This window comes from Bos taurus, chromosome 2 (assembly GCF_002263795.3).
Source record: "Bos taurus isolate L1 Dominette 01449 registration number 42190680 breed Hereford chromosome 2, ARS-UCD2.0, whole genome shotgun sequence".
NCBI lineage: Eukaryota > Metazoa > Chordata > Mammalia > Artiodactyla > Bovidae > Bos > Bos taurus.
Genome location: NC_037329.1, coordinates 26,428,853 through 26,446,693, shown reverse-complemented (window position 1 = coordinate 26,446,693; position 17,841 = coordinate 26,428,853). Strand labels below are relative to the sequence as shown.

General features: G+C 35.7%; 1 protein-coding gene across 1 annotated transcript in view; it reads left to right on the top strand.

Annotated features, from left to right (window-relative positions):
* Positions 1 to 17,841, top strand: part of UBR3 (ubiquitin protein ligase E3 component n-recognin 3) — a 205,240-nt gene that overhangs the window by 70,907 nt on the left and 116,492 nt on the right. Inside the window, exons 9-17 of the mRNA XM_059878117.1 lie at positions 14 to 193; positions 778 to 911; positions 7,036 to 7,122; positions 12,221 to 12,286; positions 12,378 to 12,467; positions 12,822 to 12,950; positions 13,689 to 13,741; positions 13,843 to 13,976; positions 14,310 to 14,394. Coding sequence (XP_059734100.1) covers positions 14 to 193; positions 778 to 911; positions 7,036 to 7,122; positions 12,221 to 12,286; positions 12,378 to 12,467; positions 12,822 to 12,950; positions 13,689 to 13,741; positions 13,843 to 13,976; positions 14,310 to 14,394 — 958 coding nt within the window. The remainder of the gene's footprint in view (positions 1 to 13; positions 194 to 777; positions 912 to 7,035; positions 7,123 to 12,220; positions 12,287 to 12,377; positions 12,468 to 12,821; positions 12,951 to 13,688; positions 13,742 to 13,842; positions 13,977 to 14,309; positions 14,395 to 17,841) is intronic.

The window sequence follows — 17,841 nt, the reverse complement described above, 5'->3', positions numbered from 1 at the left end:
GTGTCTGTTTTAGATGAAGAAAATAGTTTACACGTTGTAGTGAATTGTGGAGAAGCATTGCTGAAGAATAACACTTATTGGCCTCTTGTCAGTGATTTTATTAATATCCTTTCTCATCAAAGTGTGGCTAAGAGATTTTTGGAGGACCATGGTTTGTTAGTGACATGGATGAACTTTGTATCTTTCTTTCAAGGTATGAATTTCAGTTTTTTTCTTATTTATTTATTTTTAGTTTGCAAAATTACTAATAGTAAACTATCAGACACTAATTAAAAGATAATAAATAGCACATCATTCAGTTACACGTGAAATGTCTCATTTTAATTGATATTTGTAAGTATTAATAAAGTGCTCATGAAACATATCAGAGTTATGAAAAAAGTCAAACTATTATATAGGAAATAGCAGTGTAATTTTAAAAAGCATTTTAAAGCATTAATCTAGAAATTTTCTTATAAGAAAGATTGTTAACACTTCCATAAAAAGTTCAACCAGTGCCAATTAAAATAGTTTTGAGTTTATTTAATATATTCAATTATATTATATAAGAAAGAGATAATTCACAAAATGTTTTTAAGAAAGTCTAGTTTATAAAGAATTCTGAAAGGACCAGACTATTTTATTTTTAATAATTTATTAATTTCTGTACATATTTTGTCATTTATGCCATTTGTGAACATTAAAATCTGTTTGGTATGAGGAAGTATTTTACTTAATTTTGAGTGTAGGTGTTTGTTTCCATTCGGCATGGTTTATATCTGTTTTAATTTTTGTAAGGTATGAACTTAAATAAGCGAGAACTAAATGAGCATGTGGAGTTTGAATCTCAGACCTACTATGCTGCCTTTGCTGCTGAACTTGAAGCCTGTGCACAGCCAATGTGGGGACTCTTATCACACTGTAAAGTTAGGGTATGTTGAAAATATTTTTGTTAATTTCTGTATTTACCTTTAAAATAATTTTAAGAAGAAGATTTGTGGAAACATTGACTTGTTTACTTGTATGTAATAATATGCAGTGTTTAATTTTGAATTCAGCTCTGTGAAAGTTGACCTAAGACAGTAATTATTATTCTTAGGTAGGTTGGACTTGATTTATGTAAATGAATTATCAGATCTTTCTAGCCTTCCCTTACTGTAAATAGTCTTTGTAGCTTCACATTCATTTTTATTGTTTCATTTTATCCATTATCAGTTAGTTACCTAATGTTTCTTATCTTTCAAGGGATGAGGATAAACTGCAGTAAAGTTTACACTTTTAAGATTCCAAGAACAAAATCAATATACATTTCATGCAATTCCTGTTTGTTTGTGAAAAGAACCTAAGAGTATATAACAACAACATAAATTCTTATAATTGATTAAGAAACGTGAAGTCCCATCTGACTCTTTGAGACCCCATAGACTATAGCCTACTAGGCTTCTCAGTCCATGGAATTTTCCAGGCAAGAGTACCGGAGTGGGTTGCCATTTCCTTCTCCAGGGGATCTTCCCAACCTAGGGATCAAACCCCTGTATCCCGCACTGCAGGCAGGCGGTTTACCGTCTGAGCCACCAGAGAAGCCTGGCTCACTTATAATTGCATGTGTTTTTGTCTTTCTATAAAAATACATATATTTACCTTTGCATTTTAAAGTATTGGTTTGATGGGTCTCCAGGATCCTTGAATAGTTCAGAAAAATGTTATCTCCTGGCCCTATGAAACTAAGGACTTAAGATTTTGCTGTATGGATCGCGTGAAGTCCTACCTGCTAGCCTGTACCAGTAAGCATGCTGCAAAAGATTGTATAGTGCTTTTGGTTCTGCCTCTTTCAACTTAGGTGACTTGGTCAACTCATTTAAAACTATTTGAACTTCTCAGACTTTTTCTTTTAAAAACCTAAAGGGAACAAAACAGAAATGGGACAGCAAAGCCTGCTCTTACTCACAGGGTTATTATGAGACTCTTCTACATATATTCTTTAAATGTATGTGTTTCTTTAAGTGGCTTTCTATTTTCTCTCATGACTCCAGCTTTCTCTTAATACAGATGACTCACAACTTTGTTACAGGCTAGCCAGGTTCAAATTTCCAATAGCTCTGGTTATTCAGTGTAGAATGTCAGAATATTCTGGTATTCTCCTTATAGGTACATGAGTTTTTTCAGGTTCCTAACTAACTTTTTAAAAACATGTGTCTATACTGTGTCCTTTATGTCATTTTATGTATGGTGTTATAAATGATGCAGCTTTCCAATATAGAAACCTCCCCAGCTGTGTTCAAACTATAATCAGATACCGTGAATTCTCTCTTTTGTCCAGAAATGTCTCTCTCTACCACTTCTTTCCTCTGTTTTATTTATGTCAGTATTTAAAAAATCTGGGTTGTTAAGGTAACTTCTTAACTGACTTTTCTGCCTCTAGAGTCTTCCTACTCTAGTCTTTCCTAATATCTAAGTTACTTCTGAGCTCTGTGCTTATTTCTCCTTTGCTTAAAAATCATTCACATTCCTTTCTGTCTACAGGATAGTGTCCATATTTCCTGTAGAGGGATTTAAGAACTTCAACAATTTGTCTTCAATGTATTTGTCATAATTTGCTTTCCTATACCCTATCTACCTCCATACCTTCATTGGTTTGATTACTATTCCTCAGCATGCAGTTCCTTTCTTGATTTCAGTGCTTTTGTTCAAATTAGTCCTTTTTTTTTTTTGACATATGCGCTCATTCTTTCTGCTTAGTCCAGTGCTTCTCTTACATGAGGATCATCTGGGAAGCTTAAAAATATATATGTGCCTAAGTGTCACTGCTACAGATTTTGACTTGTTTGGTGTACAGCAGGATCTTAGCAGCAGTTCTAACTGGAATGAAAAGCCATTAGTATTAGCTTTTCAGAGGTTGTATTCAAAGACTCAGCTGACATGTAATCTGCTCATTTTAACTTCTTTCAGATTTATGATTCTAGTCTCTGTTTTTGTAGTACCTCCTTTAATCTCCATTGTAGCATTTATTAAAAAAAAAACCCTGTCATCTAATATGAGATTTGTTTGTTCATTTATTTGAAAAAAAAAAAAGTCTGTTGAACGCTGTTCTATGCCAGATGGTATCTAGATGTTTGGGTTTTGGGTGTCAGACAAATCAAATAGATGTGGTTCTTGCTCTATGGAGCAGTCTAGTAGTGGAGATAGACATTAAGTAAGTAAGCACGTAGACTTGTTTTGTAAGCGTTTGTAAATATTCTACAGAAAAATATCAGGTTACTGTGAGAATGACGAGTGTGGAGACTGATGGATTTGAGGATCAGGGAAGGCCTTTTTGAAGAAAAAATATGAAGAAGCCAGCTATATGAATAAAAGTGGGATTAGGGCTGGTAGTAGGGGAGATGGTATGAAATAACCTACCCCCAATAAGAAAGTAATTGGTCTTTTTAAGGAGTTTGTGGCTGGAGCCAGAGAATAAGATGGGATTGGAGAGATAGGCAGAGAGTAGATTATTAATGCAGGTTCTTATAGATCATGTTAATAAGCCTTGGCTTTAATTTTGAGGAGAAGCCAGTGAATATTTTAAAGTAGGGGTTTGATGTGATCAGACTTGTATTTAAAAGTTCCTTCTGTTTGTTTGGAAAGACTGGATTGAGGAGAGTATGGGGAGCATCAAGACTAGTAGCAAATAGACCAGTTAAGATGCTGTGGTAATATTCTAGAAATTTCAGGTTTGAAATTCAAGATGTATTAAAGGTGCATTTTGAATGTTAAAGATGTATTTTCAAGGTAGAACCAAAAGGGCTGGTGATGGAGTATATGTTATTGATGAGTTAGATAAATTTTTGAGTAGCTATATATGGAGATAATTTTACAGAGGTGAAAAAGATAATAGAAAAGTAGGTTTAAAGTTTTCAGAGTTAGATATGTTAAGTTTGAGATGCCTCTGAAACATCCAAGTGGAAATAGTAAATAAGCAGTTGGATATATGAGTTTTGTACTCAAAGAAGTCTGGGCTGGGATATAACTTTTAGACCCTTGGGAATAAAAATGGCATTTACTGCCAGGGGATGGAATGCAGTCAAGTTGGGAGAAAAGGGAAATGGACTTTGAAGAAAAAGTTAACATTTAAATGTCAGGAAGGGAAAGGAGAAAAAACCAGAAGAGTGCAGCATCATATAAGCCAACAGAAAAGATGCTGCCTTTGGAGAGAGGATTGATCTGATGTTGATATGAAAAGATCAGTATTTTAGGAAGATTATTCTGACAACTGTTTAGGATGCATTTGGATTATAAGACTGAAGCTGTGTTTCTGTGATGAAGAGAAATCATTATTTTCAGGCAGTAGTAATTTTTCATTTTTGAAGGCCAGGATTTCATTGTATTTTGGGTCCCTTAATCTAAGAAGTGAAGATGACAGAGAGAAAAATGAGCTCATGTTATCTTGTAATACTTAAGAGAGGAGTTTGTCAGCTAAAGGGACATCTGGGTCCTAGATAAGATGTTCTCTTGTTGAAAGCCTATACTATGCCAGACTTTATTCTTATACTATATTCCTTATGTTATGTTCTTATCTAATCTTCATAGCATCTGTTAAAAGTAGGTAGTATCATCCCTTTTTTTTCAGAGGTTGAACAACTCGTCCACATTTACACAACTACAAGTAGAAGCTTGAGTTTGAAAACAAATCCATCTGATTTCAGAACCAGTGCTTTTTATCACTTTGCTATAATTGTCTCTTAAAGAGGAATGTCTAGAGTTTTTAGCAGCAGTGTTGTGAGGTTTTAGAACTGTAAACTAGAAAAAAAAGTATTTGAAAAGCTGTTTGTTTATATTTTTTAATTATAAAATGTAAAACTAAAGGATTAGCAATAAAAAAGGGAACTTCACCTGATAGCTTACTTTCTTTGTATGATTGCCTTGTATGCTATTTGGTTCTTAAAAGTGCTAAGGGATCATTGAACAAGTTATACTAAATTAATAATAGATAGCTTGGATAAAGGGATGGCACATTTCTAGAATGTCACTAGTTTTTGCTTTCTAAACGGGAACAAATAAGCTGTGAAATTTCCATCTAGTGGCAAGCTTTAGATTACTGCAAGCTAGACACAAGTTGAGTCTGGCCATGACTCTTTGGAGCACTTAACCAGCACCTGTCAGATACAGTGCTAGAGCGTGACGTAGAGCGTTGTAAGCACATTGTTTTCATTTGCTTCTTCACAACAGTGACCTGTTTGACAGTGATGGTACCTTTTGTTGACATTGATGCCCTAAAATGTTTTTCTAAAAAACTTTTTATTGAGATAAAATTCTCATAACATGAGGTTCCCCATTTTAATCTTCTTAAACTATACAGTTAAGTAGTTTATAGTATATTCACAAAGTTGTGCTGCTGTCACCACTAATTCCAGAACATTTTTAACCCTGTGCTCCTACCCCCTGCCAAAAAAGAAAACTCAGCCTCTCAGTTCCAACCTTGTCTCATTTCCTGGAAGCCACTAATCTCCTAAATAGTATTCCATAGCATAGGTATATCACACTAATTTGTCCATTCATGGGTTGATTTCAGGTTTTGGCTGCTGTCAGTAATGTTGCTGTGAACATTTGTATAGGTTTTTGTGTAAATACATGTTTTCAACTCTCTTGGGTATATGAGAGTAGACTTGCTTGGTCATGTGGTAACTCTGTGGGCTTCCCTGGTGACTCAGCTGGTAAAGAATCCACCTGCAGTGCGAGAGACCTGGGTTCTATCCCTGGGTTGGGAAGATGCGCTGGAGAAGGGAATGGCTCCCCACTCCAGTATTCTGGCCTGGGGAATTCCATGGACCATATAGTCCATGGGGTCGCAAAGAGTCGGACATGACTGAGCACCTTTCATTTTCACTTTCATGGTAACTCTGTTTAACTTAAAAACGGCTGCACCATTTTATATTTCTACCAGCTATGTATGAGAGTTTGTTGCTCTATATTCTTGCCAACACTTATTTTACATTTAAAAAATTATAACCATCCAAGTAGGTATAAAGTGGTATCTCATTGTGACTTTGATTTGCATTTTCCTAATGACTGATAGTGTTGGCATCTTTTCTTGTGCTTATTCGTCATTTGTAGATCCTCTTTGGAGAAATGTCTATTCAAATCCTTTGCCTACTTTTTTAAAGAGAGGCTATCATGATTTAATTTTCTGTGTAACTTAATACTTTCCCATTTCACTGAATCAATTTCTCCATAAAACATTACAATATTCTTTCGTGTGTGTGTGCTAAGTCACTTCAGTCATGTCCGACTCTTTGCGACCCTATGAACTGTAGCCCGCCAGGCTCCTTTGTCCTAGGGATTCTGTAGGGAAGAATACTGGAATGGGTTGCCATGCCCTCCCCCAAGGGATTTTCCCGACCCTGAGTCGAACTTGAGTCTTTACATTTCTTGCACTGGCAGGCAGGTTCTTTACCACTAGCTCCACCCAGGAAGCCCACAGTATTCTTCCACAGTACCCTTATTTTAAGGGGAACATAGTCGTTTGCAAGCTAAGATATTCACAGGCTGTTTATAGAACTCATATGTTCTGCCCTCTTTTTTTTATTGTGGCAAAATATGCATAACATAATTTTTCTTTTTTACTGCTTTAACCCATTTTTAGGTATGCAATTCAGTGACATTAAATACATACATTCTTAGTGTTGTGCAACCATCTATTTCTGGAACTTTTATTTTTATCATTCCAAAAGAAACTCCACCCAATAATAACAGTAGGGAACTTACATTTTTAGGATCTCTTGAAATGGAATCCAATTTACATCACATAAATTTATTTCAGCTTTGATTCATTTTCAGGAATATATTATATAGAGGGTGATATATTGTGTTCTTTAATTTTTATGACTATCACTAATTGTTACTATTAGTTTGTGAAATGATGATTTCTTGAAATGGCAAAGGTGGTTATTTTGAAAATATGTATATTTTATTATTTTACATATATATAATACACATAACCATTTTTATACATTGCATATACTTTGAAGTTGAGCATATATATATTTATATACTGTAAATTTATAAAGCTTATTATTTTAGGAAACTCAAGAATATACCCGAAATGTTGTTAGATATTGCCTTGAAGCTCTTCAAGACTGGTTTGATGCTATTAACTTCGTAGATGAGGTATGTATATTTTTGATTATGTAAAAGCATTTAAGAAAAGTGTTAGATCTCATTTAACCTTGAAAATAATGAATGTCTTTTCATGGGATAAGGGAAAGATGTCAGAATAAGCATAAAATCACTAGGCTTTACAAAAGTGGGAAGTAAGAGACCAATCATTTGTTATTTAGGGGATTCTACAGTACATTAACTATTTGCTTATTTCCTAGAGAAGGATATATTTTTAATGTTATTAAATGTATATTTCTCAGGAGTGAATATCAGTTTCTTTCAGGGAGGAAAAAGTGACAGTGCAAATGTGAATAGAATAGAGGAGATTGATGGGAAAGGTACCACAACTTTATTAATTGGTCAGTGTTCTGTGGGCATGAATAAAAGTAATTGTTATTGATAATGAACTGAGAAGAATTAAGAATTAAAGAAAAAAGAATAAAAGATTAAATAGAATTTGGGAATCAAACAATGTGTCTTTTACGATGTTTAAAAGTTTCTTGTTTCTTAAAGTGCTTTGACATACTTGTTTCTGAAAACAACCCTGGTTAAGTAGGGAAGATGTTATTATCCTTTCCTTTTTCATAGATGTAAAATGGAGATACAGAGATATTAAATGACTTGCCTGTAGTTGTATGGCAAACTACTAATAATTCTGGGTCCAGAGCCTACATCTCTCAACTGCTTGTCTGGTAGTATTTCAGCTATACTAGCTGTTGGCAATGGAAAGAGCTTTAGAGTTAGGCATACCTGAGTAAAAATTGTTGCTCTGTCACAAATCAAATAGCTGTGTCTTCTGACAGTGTTTTTGTTTGTTTTAAAGCATTACCGAGTCTCTCTACTCATTTTTTTAAGATAATACTATTAGCCAATGAGGATTGACTAAGAGGCATGGATTTCATATGTGATAAATATTTGTTCTGTCAGCCTGAGAATGGAGGTCAGAAGTTATTGCAATAATCCAGCACAGATGAAGTAAATAATAATTTTTGAACTGAATTAAGACAAATCAAACAATCACTTAGAACACAGGATGGAATAAATTTTTCCAAAAGTGTAGGCCATTTAAGAATCCTGAAATTCTAAATATCATTTATGAGTGTATAGCAGAGGAACATTTATGAGTATATAGCAGAGTAGTTAGAGTCTTCTCTCATGAGAGGAAAGTAGAACATGTGTTCACCCAGCAAATATTTATTGAATGTTTACTATGTTCTAAACACTGGGGATACAGTGATGAAAGGGTTCCTAATTTGAGGAAATAGAAGACAAGTAAATGGCTAATTTGATCAGAACGCTTCTGTATAAAATTCTGACCAGGGTGCTATAGGGGAGAATAGAGTGGAGCATCTCATTTACCCTGAGGGACTCAGGAAAAACTTCCTAGTAGAAATGTCATTTCAGCAAAGTCTTATGGTACGTTAATCCAGTGGGAGCAAGAATATATAGCATTTGAGGCAAAGGGAAAAGCATATACAAAGGCTCTACTTACAGTGTATGAGTTTATATGACAATAGATAAAGCCAAAGAGTCCTAACAAGAGTTGGACAGTTAAAGGAGGTTAAAACTATAGGGAGCCATTAAAAGATGATAAATGGATAAATGATAAATAGGGTTAAAGTAATGTTTCAATAAGACTACCTCCTGGCAGTATGAAGATTTAATATGCATTTAAAAACAGATTTAAGTAGATGTATTAATTAAGCTTCTTTTCAAAACACTTTTAAGGCAGTCTGATTTAAAGGAGGGATACTTTATTATGAGTACAGAGAGATCGTTCAGGGATCTTATGGCATTCTGGACTTCAGGAACTGAGTGGAAAGCTGAACAAGGGCTCTTGTCTCTTGCTTTTCCTTGCTCTTTCTCCCTCATTCTTTTCTTCTCTTTCTGTAGATTGGTTTTTCTGTGCTTTTTTTTGCCTGTGTTGAACATTATCTTCCTATAATTGCCTTATATTGCAGTTTCAGCCATACTCCAAGAATCTCCACAGATGTCTTTAAATCCCAGTTCAGTTTTCAAGTGGGAGAGAACCTCATTGTCCATGATGGGATAGGGATCCCCTGCCCTGATCTAATCAGATGTGACTACTCTAAACTTGACTGTCAGGCTCCAATTCCTGTGTGTATGTATTTGGAAAGTGGGGAGGAAGGGACATTCTGGGAATAAGAGGGAGGTTTGTGAGCTAGGCAGATACCACAAAAAGCTTCTTATAGAGGGTAAGGATAGAAGCAAAGGTTAGCACTGAAATCTGGGCACTAAATGTTGAGAGCCTGAGCTAAGGTTGGTTAGAGGCAATGTGGAAAGAGAGGAAAAAGTAGAGTTAAGAGGTACTTAGAAAATCAAACACACTTTGACGCCTTATCAAGTGGAGGAGATTCGAGAGAATCTACATTTCAGATTTGTATTACTGGGAATTTGCAGAAGAAACACTGAGAAAGATTGAGTTATAGGGCAAAGATGCTGAGTTTGGTCTGGACACAGTGTATTTGTGGTCCCCACAGGTTGTTAATTAAGTGTTGATGTTCAGTAGATACTTGAATGTAGGGTTTGGAGTTCAGGAGTGAGATTTCTGCTGAGATTTAGTAGTCATCTTGTGTTGGCAGCCAAAGCTATAAACTGAACAAAGTGTCTCAAATGAGAAGAGTAGAAAGCTGAGAATGGAATCTGAGGAATACCTCAGTATATTTGGAAGGAGTGTTAAAAGAGTTTTTCAAGTAGCTTATTTGTGACATTGGACAAAGGGAGATTATGGAGTGTAGAACTGCAGAAGAATGTGTGTTTAGCATATGCTCAAGCCTTAAAAGATAAGATAGAGCCTATGGCTTAGCAGTTAATAGAAATGTGTGTTGGGTACTGTGTTCTTTTACTTGATCCTCACAGTTGTCCATCTGCTTATTATCTTCACTTTATGGATGAGGCAGCTTAGGCATAGTGAAGTAACTTGTTCTCAGTTTTATAGGTATAGGTGGCAGAGTCAGGATTTGAATGCATGCAAACCCAGCTTTTAAGAGCCTGCTCTTCACCACTGTTCTTGATGCCTTCAAAGAAAATTGAAGGAGATTCTGATTTAGCTAGTTGGTATATGTTATGTTACTCAAAAGATGATAGTAATATAGGGCAAACTTGTTTGATTTTTATTTTTGATTATGGTGAAATGCACATAAAATTTACCACCTTTTAAACCTTTTTTAAAGTATACAGTTATTCACATTGTTGTGCAACCAACCTCCAGAACTTTGTTTAGTAAAACTGAAACTCTATTCCTAAGAAACCCAATAATCTCATTTTCCCTTACCCCCAGCCTCTGGCAGCCATCATTGTACTTTGTGTCTCTATGATATTGACTGCTCGGCATACCTAAGTGAAATCATACAGTACATGTATTTTTGTGACTGGTTTATTTCACTTAGCATAATGTCTCGAAGGTTCATCCACATTGCAGCATGTGTCAGAAATTCCTTCCTTTTTCTGGAAGTCAAACATTTATTAGAACAACTTTCTGTAGATGTTTATTCACATGTTAAAGAGGATTTTATTCTCATACTGGTTTTGGAAAAAACTCTTTCATAGATGGTGACATATTTCAAATCTTTATGACTCAATATGATACTATATTAGCATAATTATGAGAATGTTTTGGCTAGATTTTTTTTAACAGGAGAAAACTTTACTAAAAATTTATAGAAGCATTAAAAACAAATGATACCTTTTAATGTTTCATTTTTCTTGTTTAAGAAAGACAACTATTTGTGTTTGCCCTTTAGCAATAGTGTGACCCATGGGAGTCATAGATTTAAAATACACTTTTTATAATATCCACAAGGATATCAAAGATCTTTGACATGTACTGTACTAAGCTTTCCTATAGAGACTGTGTGTTCACCACTGATACGGGGAGCATCTCATCCAGCTAGGTAAGCCGTTTAACTGCACTTCAGGATAGGGCTGTAGTCAGACCCTCAGATAATTCTGAATATAGCAGACTAGCTTCTCAGTTCACTACCTGTTAGCTTTAGGAAGTTATTTAAGTTTTTTAAAATTGAATTTCCCTATTCATAAAATTGAAATATTCAGACCCCATAGAGGTCTCCTAGGATTAAATTAAATATGAATAAAGTGCTTATCAGCACAGTGACCGGCACACTCAGTGAATGTTAGCTGTGATTATTGTTTTTGTTATTATCATCACATTTGTTGTGCATGCATTTGAAGATTCTAAAATGGCCGACTGTAAAGGGAAACATCTTCCATCCCTTGTTCTGTACGAGATGTGTCAGAGGATTGAGTATGTAGTTTGAGTATATAGTTTCTGTCTTTAAGGAACTTGCATTTGGGTCTTTAAATTGGAATAATTTTTTCTACAGTGGGTTTTTAAACTATAACTTCTAGTGGGATCCAGCAATCCCACTGCTGGGCATACACACTGAGGAAACCAGAAGGGAAAGAGACACGTGTACCCCAGTGTTCATCGCAGCACTGTTTATAATAGCCAGGACATGGAAGCAACCTAGATGTCCATTAGCAGATGAATGGATAAGAAAGCTGTGGTACATATACACAATGGAGTATTACTCAGCCATTAAAAAGAATACATTTGAATCAGTTCTAATGAGGTGGATGAAACTGGAGCCTATTATACAGAGTGAAGTAAGCCAGAAGGAAAAACATCAATACAGTATACTAACGCATATATATGGAATTTAGAAAGATGGTAACAATAACCCAGTGTACGAGACAGCAAAAGAGACACTGATGTATAGAACAGTCTTTTGGACTCTGTGGGAGAGGGAGAGGGTGGGAAGATTTGGGAGAATGACATTGAAACACGTAAAATATCATGTATGAAACGAGATGCCAGTCCAGGTTCGATGCACGATACTGGATGCTTGGGGATAGTGCACTGGGACGACCCAGAGGGATGGTATGGGGAGGGAGGAGGGAGGAGGGAAAAAAAAAAAAAAAAAGAAACTGTAACTTCTAAAATCTTACTTTTTGATAAAAAAAAGTGTAGGCCAGTAAATCAAGGTGAAAGTGTTGTTTTAGCATTTCAAAACCTTCTTTGAATTTGATAAAGTATTATTTGACTTTGGATTTTCTTTCTTTCCAGCCAGCACCTAACCAAGTTACTTTTCATCTGCCACTACATCGTTATTATGCTATGTTTTTGAGTAAGGTAAAAGTTTTCATTAAATACTCTGTTCATCTGTTTTTGAACATTGGGAAATATGTATTCAATTAGTAACTTTTTTTATAACAATTTTTAGGCTGTGAAATGTCAAGAACTAGATTTGGATTCTGTTTTACCAGATCAGGAAATGTTAATGAAACTAATGATTCACCCACTCCAAATTCAGGTATGTATTTAGGCTTTTGGGCTGGCTGGAGTCCCTAGTGGCTCAGACGGTAAAGAATCTGTCTGCAATGCAGGAGATTTCATTTAAGGGTTCAGTGAATATTATTATAAATGTACCCAGGAGTCATCATGGAAACTTAGCTCATATATAAGCTCCAAAAGAAGAAATATATAAAATATAGTGATTATTTTAAAATTATATATTTGAGCTGAATATCCTAAATACTGGACAGAAGATCAGGCTTATGCTATGATTAAGCTGTAAAATATTTTGAAATGATTGTTTATCATAACATGATTTTATAAAGGTTGACTTTAGATGACTTCTTTGTTCAATTAATTTTTGTTTTACTAGGCAAGTCTTGCTGAAATCCATAGCAATATGTGGGTAAGAAATGGTCTGCAGATCAAAGGACAAGCCATGACCTATGTCCAGTCTCATTTCTGTAATTCCATGATTGATCCTGACATTTACCTGTTACAGGTAAGCCAATCTAGTGATGCAGATATTGAACTTAAGAAGTATCTCATTTGTACCTGTGGGATTTTAATTTATAGAGGTGACTAAATGAGGACACAGAGGTCAGTGCTATTGAAAGAATTTTATTACTTAACATTTCCCAAAGGAAGAGAGGCATGCCATGCCACGCAGGACCAAAGGGGAAGCATTAGATTTTTGTCAGGAGACAGAAGGAATGAGGGGCAATCCTAGATCAGAAGCTTTACTGGGGTTTCCATAGGAAAGGCAAGGCAGGGCTATGGAAGTAGTTTAGCATTGGCTGGTTTGAATCATCTTGGTGAGCTTTAGGGCATAAAGGCTATCCCCAGCTATCTGGTACCTGCCCTGGCCAAGGGGCCTGGGGGTATATTGGCTTGGTCTGTGAGTTAAATAAAGGGCAAGCGTGACTTGCATATAAAAGACTTGCTTCCAGGTAAGCTGTTGAACAAATGCGATACAGAAAATAAGAGGAATGATAAACACAAGAAATAAAACTGGGGAATTCCCTCATGGTCCAGTGCTTAGGACTTGGTGCTTTCACTGTCAAGGGCCCAGGCTCAATCCCTAGTTGGGGAACTAAGATCCTGCAAGCCATGTGCATACCCAGAGGGGGAAAAAAAGGAAGAAAAAAAGAAAAAGAATACTGAATAAATAAATACTGACTACTGAGAAATAAACTTTGTGGGTTTTATTTTTATTTATTTATTTATTGATCTTTTAAAGGTTTGTGCATCTAGACTTGATCCGGATTATTTTATTTCATCTGTCTTTGAAAGGTAAGCATAGTTTTATTAATACAGGTATTAGGAAGTATTTGGAATTTAAGTTAATTTTGTCTTAACTTTAAAAAAATCTGTCTCAAATATTTTTTTAATAGATTTAAGGTAGTGGATTTGTTGACAATGGCTTCACAACATCAAAACACAGTACTTGATGCAGAGCATGAGAGATCCATGTTAGAAGGCGCTCTTACATTTCTTGTGATTCTTTTGAGTCTTCGTTTACATTTAGGTAAAAAGCACTAATACAAATACTTGGGTACCTCCCTTTCCTCCCCTTACCCTGTGGTAGTAACTGGTTATGGAAAAAAAGGAAAGGATGCATTTCAAACTCTTGACACGATATGTTTTACCATTAATACTCCTTTTAGAATATTCTTTGAACCCTTACTTAAGGGAACTGCAAATACCAGGGTAGTTAAACTGCAGTTATATTGGGGCATTGTTTTCTTTGCCCTATGATTTTTGAAGCATCTCATTTTGGTAAAATAACTTAATTGTGTGGTAAGTTGTTTCTTTATAATATATAAATATTCAGATATATTAATTCTGTTTTTAATTTTAGGAATGTCTGATGATGAGATTCTGAGAGCAGAGATGGTAGCCCAGCTGTGTATGAATGACAGAACACACAGTTCATTGCTGGACCTCATATCCTTTCAAGAGTTTAATTTTCTTTTAGTTGCAGGATCTAAATTACAAGTAATATTTATGGATTAAAGATATATCACTTTCTGATTAAAACTTTTTTTTTTTGAGGTTGGAAAATAATTTGGAAAAAAACTCCCAATTTTTTGTTCAATTCTGTGTTCAAGACCAGTGGCGGATTTGCCTCTAATCATCATCTCTCAGGGTGCTCTTGTTAGACTTTGCTTAAGCATCAGGACTGTTTGCTCTGGGCACCCCGGAACCTGACCTTCTAGGATAGCAGTAGTAAAAGGGAGCTGGACACTTGGTAAAAGGCAGCTAGATCTACTGTATTTGTATAACCAGGCTGGAATTCATCATTAAAATTTAGAGTTATGTCTTATAATTATCAGAGTTTTAAACATTCTGAGTATTTTTTCCTGAGAATTCAGTTTTAAACCAAGAGGCTTTGAAGGGCAAAGGCTATTGTCTACAAACTTTAAAACCTTAAGGTTCTCTGTATAGGACTGAGGATTCAGTGAACACTTTATTATTTTTTTAAGGTATTAATAAAGTTTTAGACAAAGGTTATCATGTTATTTAGTGGTAAAATTTGCTTTGTGAATTTTTGACTAAATTTACTTTGTACATTATGATTTTGTTTGAAATAATTGACTAAACTTTTATGAACTGGCTCCTGTTAGAAAGTCTGTTTGATAACCTTGAAGATTTTCTTAAGCAGACAACAACTTGATACTGTTTGATGATTTCATTCAGCCTTTATGTACTGTGTATCAGTGCTGTAAAAGAGCAAAAGAATTCTCCGTAACTTTGAATTTAGAAAATATTATATAGCTTTAATGTGAAACCAGTAGGAAAGAATCTAGGATTTTCTGGTTTTCTTCTTTTTGAAACATTTGCTTAGTATTTTTTCATTCTTATTTTGAGGAGAACATTTTGCGTCTTTTATGAAATAATCTTTGCTCATAAAAATCTGGGCTGATATTTAGTATACTGTCTTTGATTTTCGAAGACGAAGTATATAACATTATTTGCAAATTGTTGAAAATGGAGATTAATTTTAAAAGGTTTTTTTTTTTCATTTCCTGAAACCGTATTCATTTTTGGGGGGAAATATACATCAGAACTTCTTCAGCATATAATTTATTAGTAGGCTATTAATTAAGCTATCTTAAAAATAAGCTATTTTAAAAATTAAGCTGCCTTAAGCTGTTTTAAAAAATTACAGTTAATTATTGAAGTTATTATTGAACTGTTGTGTTATGTAGCCCTCTTGTGGCCAGCTTTATATATTACAGCCGATTCAGTTCAGTTGAGTTCAGTCTCAGTCGTGTCAGATTCTGCGACCCCATGGACTGCAGCACACCAGGCTTCCCTGTCCATCACCAACTCACGGAGATTGCTCAAACTCATGTCAATCGAGTCAATGATGCCATCCTACCATCTCATCCTCTGTCATCCCCTTCTCCTCCTGCCTTCCATCTTTCCTGGCATCAGGGTCTTTTCCATTGAGTCAGTTCTTAGCATCAGGTGGCCAAAGTATTGGAGCTTCAGCTTCAGCATCAGTTCTTCCAGTGAATACTTAGGACTGATTTCCTTTAGGATTGACTTTTTAGATCTCCTTGCAGTCCAAGGGACTCTCAAGAGTCTTCTCCAACTCCACAGTTCAAAAGCATCAATTTTTCCATGCTCAGCTTTCTTTATGGTCCAACTCTTATATCCATACATGACTACTGGGAAAATCATATCTTTGACTAGATGGACCTTTGTTGGCAAAGTAATGTCTCTTTTTTTTTAATATACTGTCTAGGTTGGTCATGGCTTTCCTTCCAAGGAGTAAGCGTCTTTTAATTTCATGGCTGCAGTCACTATCTGCAGTTATTTTGGAGCCCCCCAAAAATAAAGTCTGTCACTGTTTCCATTGTTTCCCTATCTGTTTGCCATGAAGTAATGGGACTGGATGCCATGATCATAGTTTTCTGAATGTTGAGCTTTAAGCCAACTTTTTCACTCTCCTCTTTCACTTTCATCAAGAGGTTCTTTAGTTCTTCTTTGCTTTCTGCCATAAGGATGGTGTCATCTGCATATCTGAGGTTATTGATATTTCTCCCACCAATCTTGATTCCAGCTTGTGCTTCATCCAGCCTGGCATGTTGCATGATATTCTCTACATATAAGTTAAATAAGCAGGGTGACAATATACAGCCTTGACGTACTCCTTTCCCTATTTGGAACCAGTCTGTTGTTCCCTGTACTGTTCTGACTTTTGCTTCTTGACCTGCATACGGATTTCTCAGGAGGCAGTAAGGTGGTCTGGTATTCCCGTCTCTTTAAGAATTTTCCACAGTTTATTGTGATCCACACAGTCAAAGGCTTTGGTGTAGTCAGTAAAACAGAAATAGATGTTTTTCTGGAACTCTCTTGCTTTTTCCATGATCCAGCGGATGTTGGCAGTTTGATCTCTGGTTCCACTGCCTTTTCTAAATCCAGCTTGACCCTCTGGAAGTTCACTGTTCACATACTGTTGAAGCCTGGCTTGGAGAATTTTGAGCATTACTTTGCTAGCTTGTGAGATGAATGCAATTGTGTGGTAGTTTGAACGTTCTTTGGCATTGCCTTTCTTGGGGGTTGTTTGGAAAGAAAACTGAGCTTTTCCAGTCCTGTGGCCACTGCTGAGTTTTCCAAATTTGCTGGCATATTGAGTGCAGCACTTTCACAGCATCATCATTTAGGATTTGAAATAGTTCACCTGGAATTCCATCACCTCCACTAGCTTTGTTCGTAGTGATGCTTCCTAAGGCCCACTTGACTTTGCTTTCCAGGATGTCTGGTTCTAGTCCAGTGATCACACCATCGTGGTTATCTGGGTCATGAAGATCTTTTTTATATAGTTCTTCTGTGTATTCTTGCCACCTCTTCCTAATCTCTTCTGCTTCTGTTAGGTCCATCCCATTTCTGTCCTTTATCGAGCCCATCTTTGCATGAAATGTTCCCTTGGTATCTCTAATTTTCTTGAAGAGATCTCTAGTCTTTCCTATTCTGTTGTTTTCCTCTATTTCTTTGCATCGATTGCTGAGGAAGGCTTTCTTATCTCTCCTTCCTATTTGGAACTCTGTGTTCAAATGAGTATATCTTTCCTTTTCTCCTTTGCCTTTCGCTTCTCTTCTTTTCACAGCAATTTGTAAGGCCTCCTCAGACAACCATTTTGCCTTTTTGCATTTCTTTTTCTTGGAGATGGTTTTGATCACTGCCTCCTGTACAGTGTCACGAACCTCCATCCCTTGTTCTTCAGGCACTCTATCAGATCTAATCCCTTGAATCTATTTGTCACTTCCACTGTATAATCGTAAGGGATTTGATTTAGGTCATACCTGAATGGTCTAGTAGTTTCCCCCTCTTTCTTCAATTTAAGTCTGAATTTGGCAATAAGGAGTTTATGATCTGAGTCA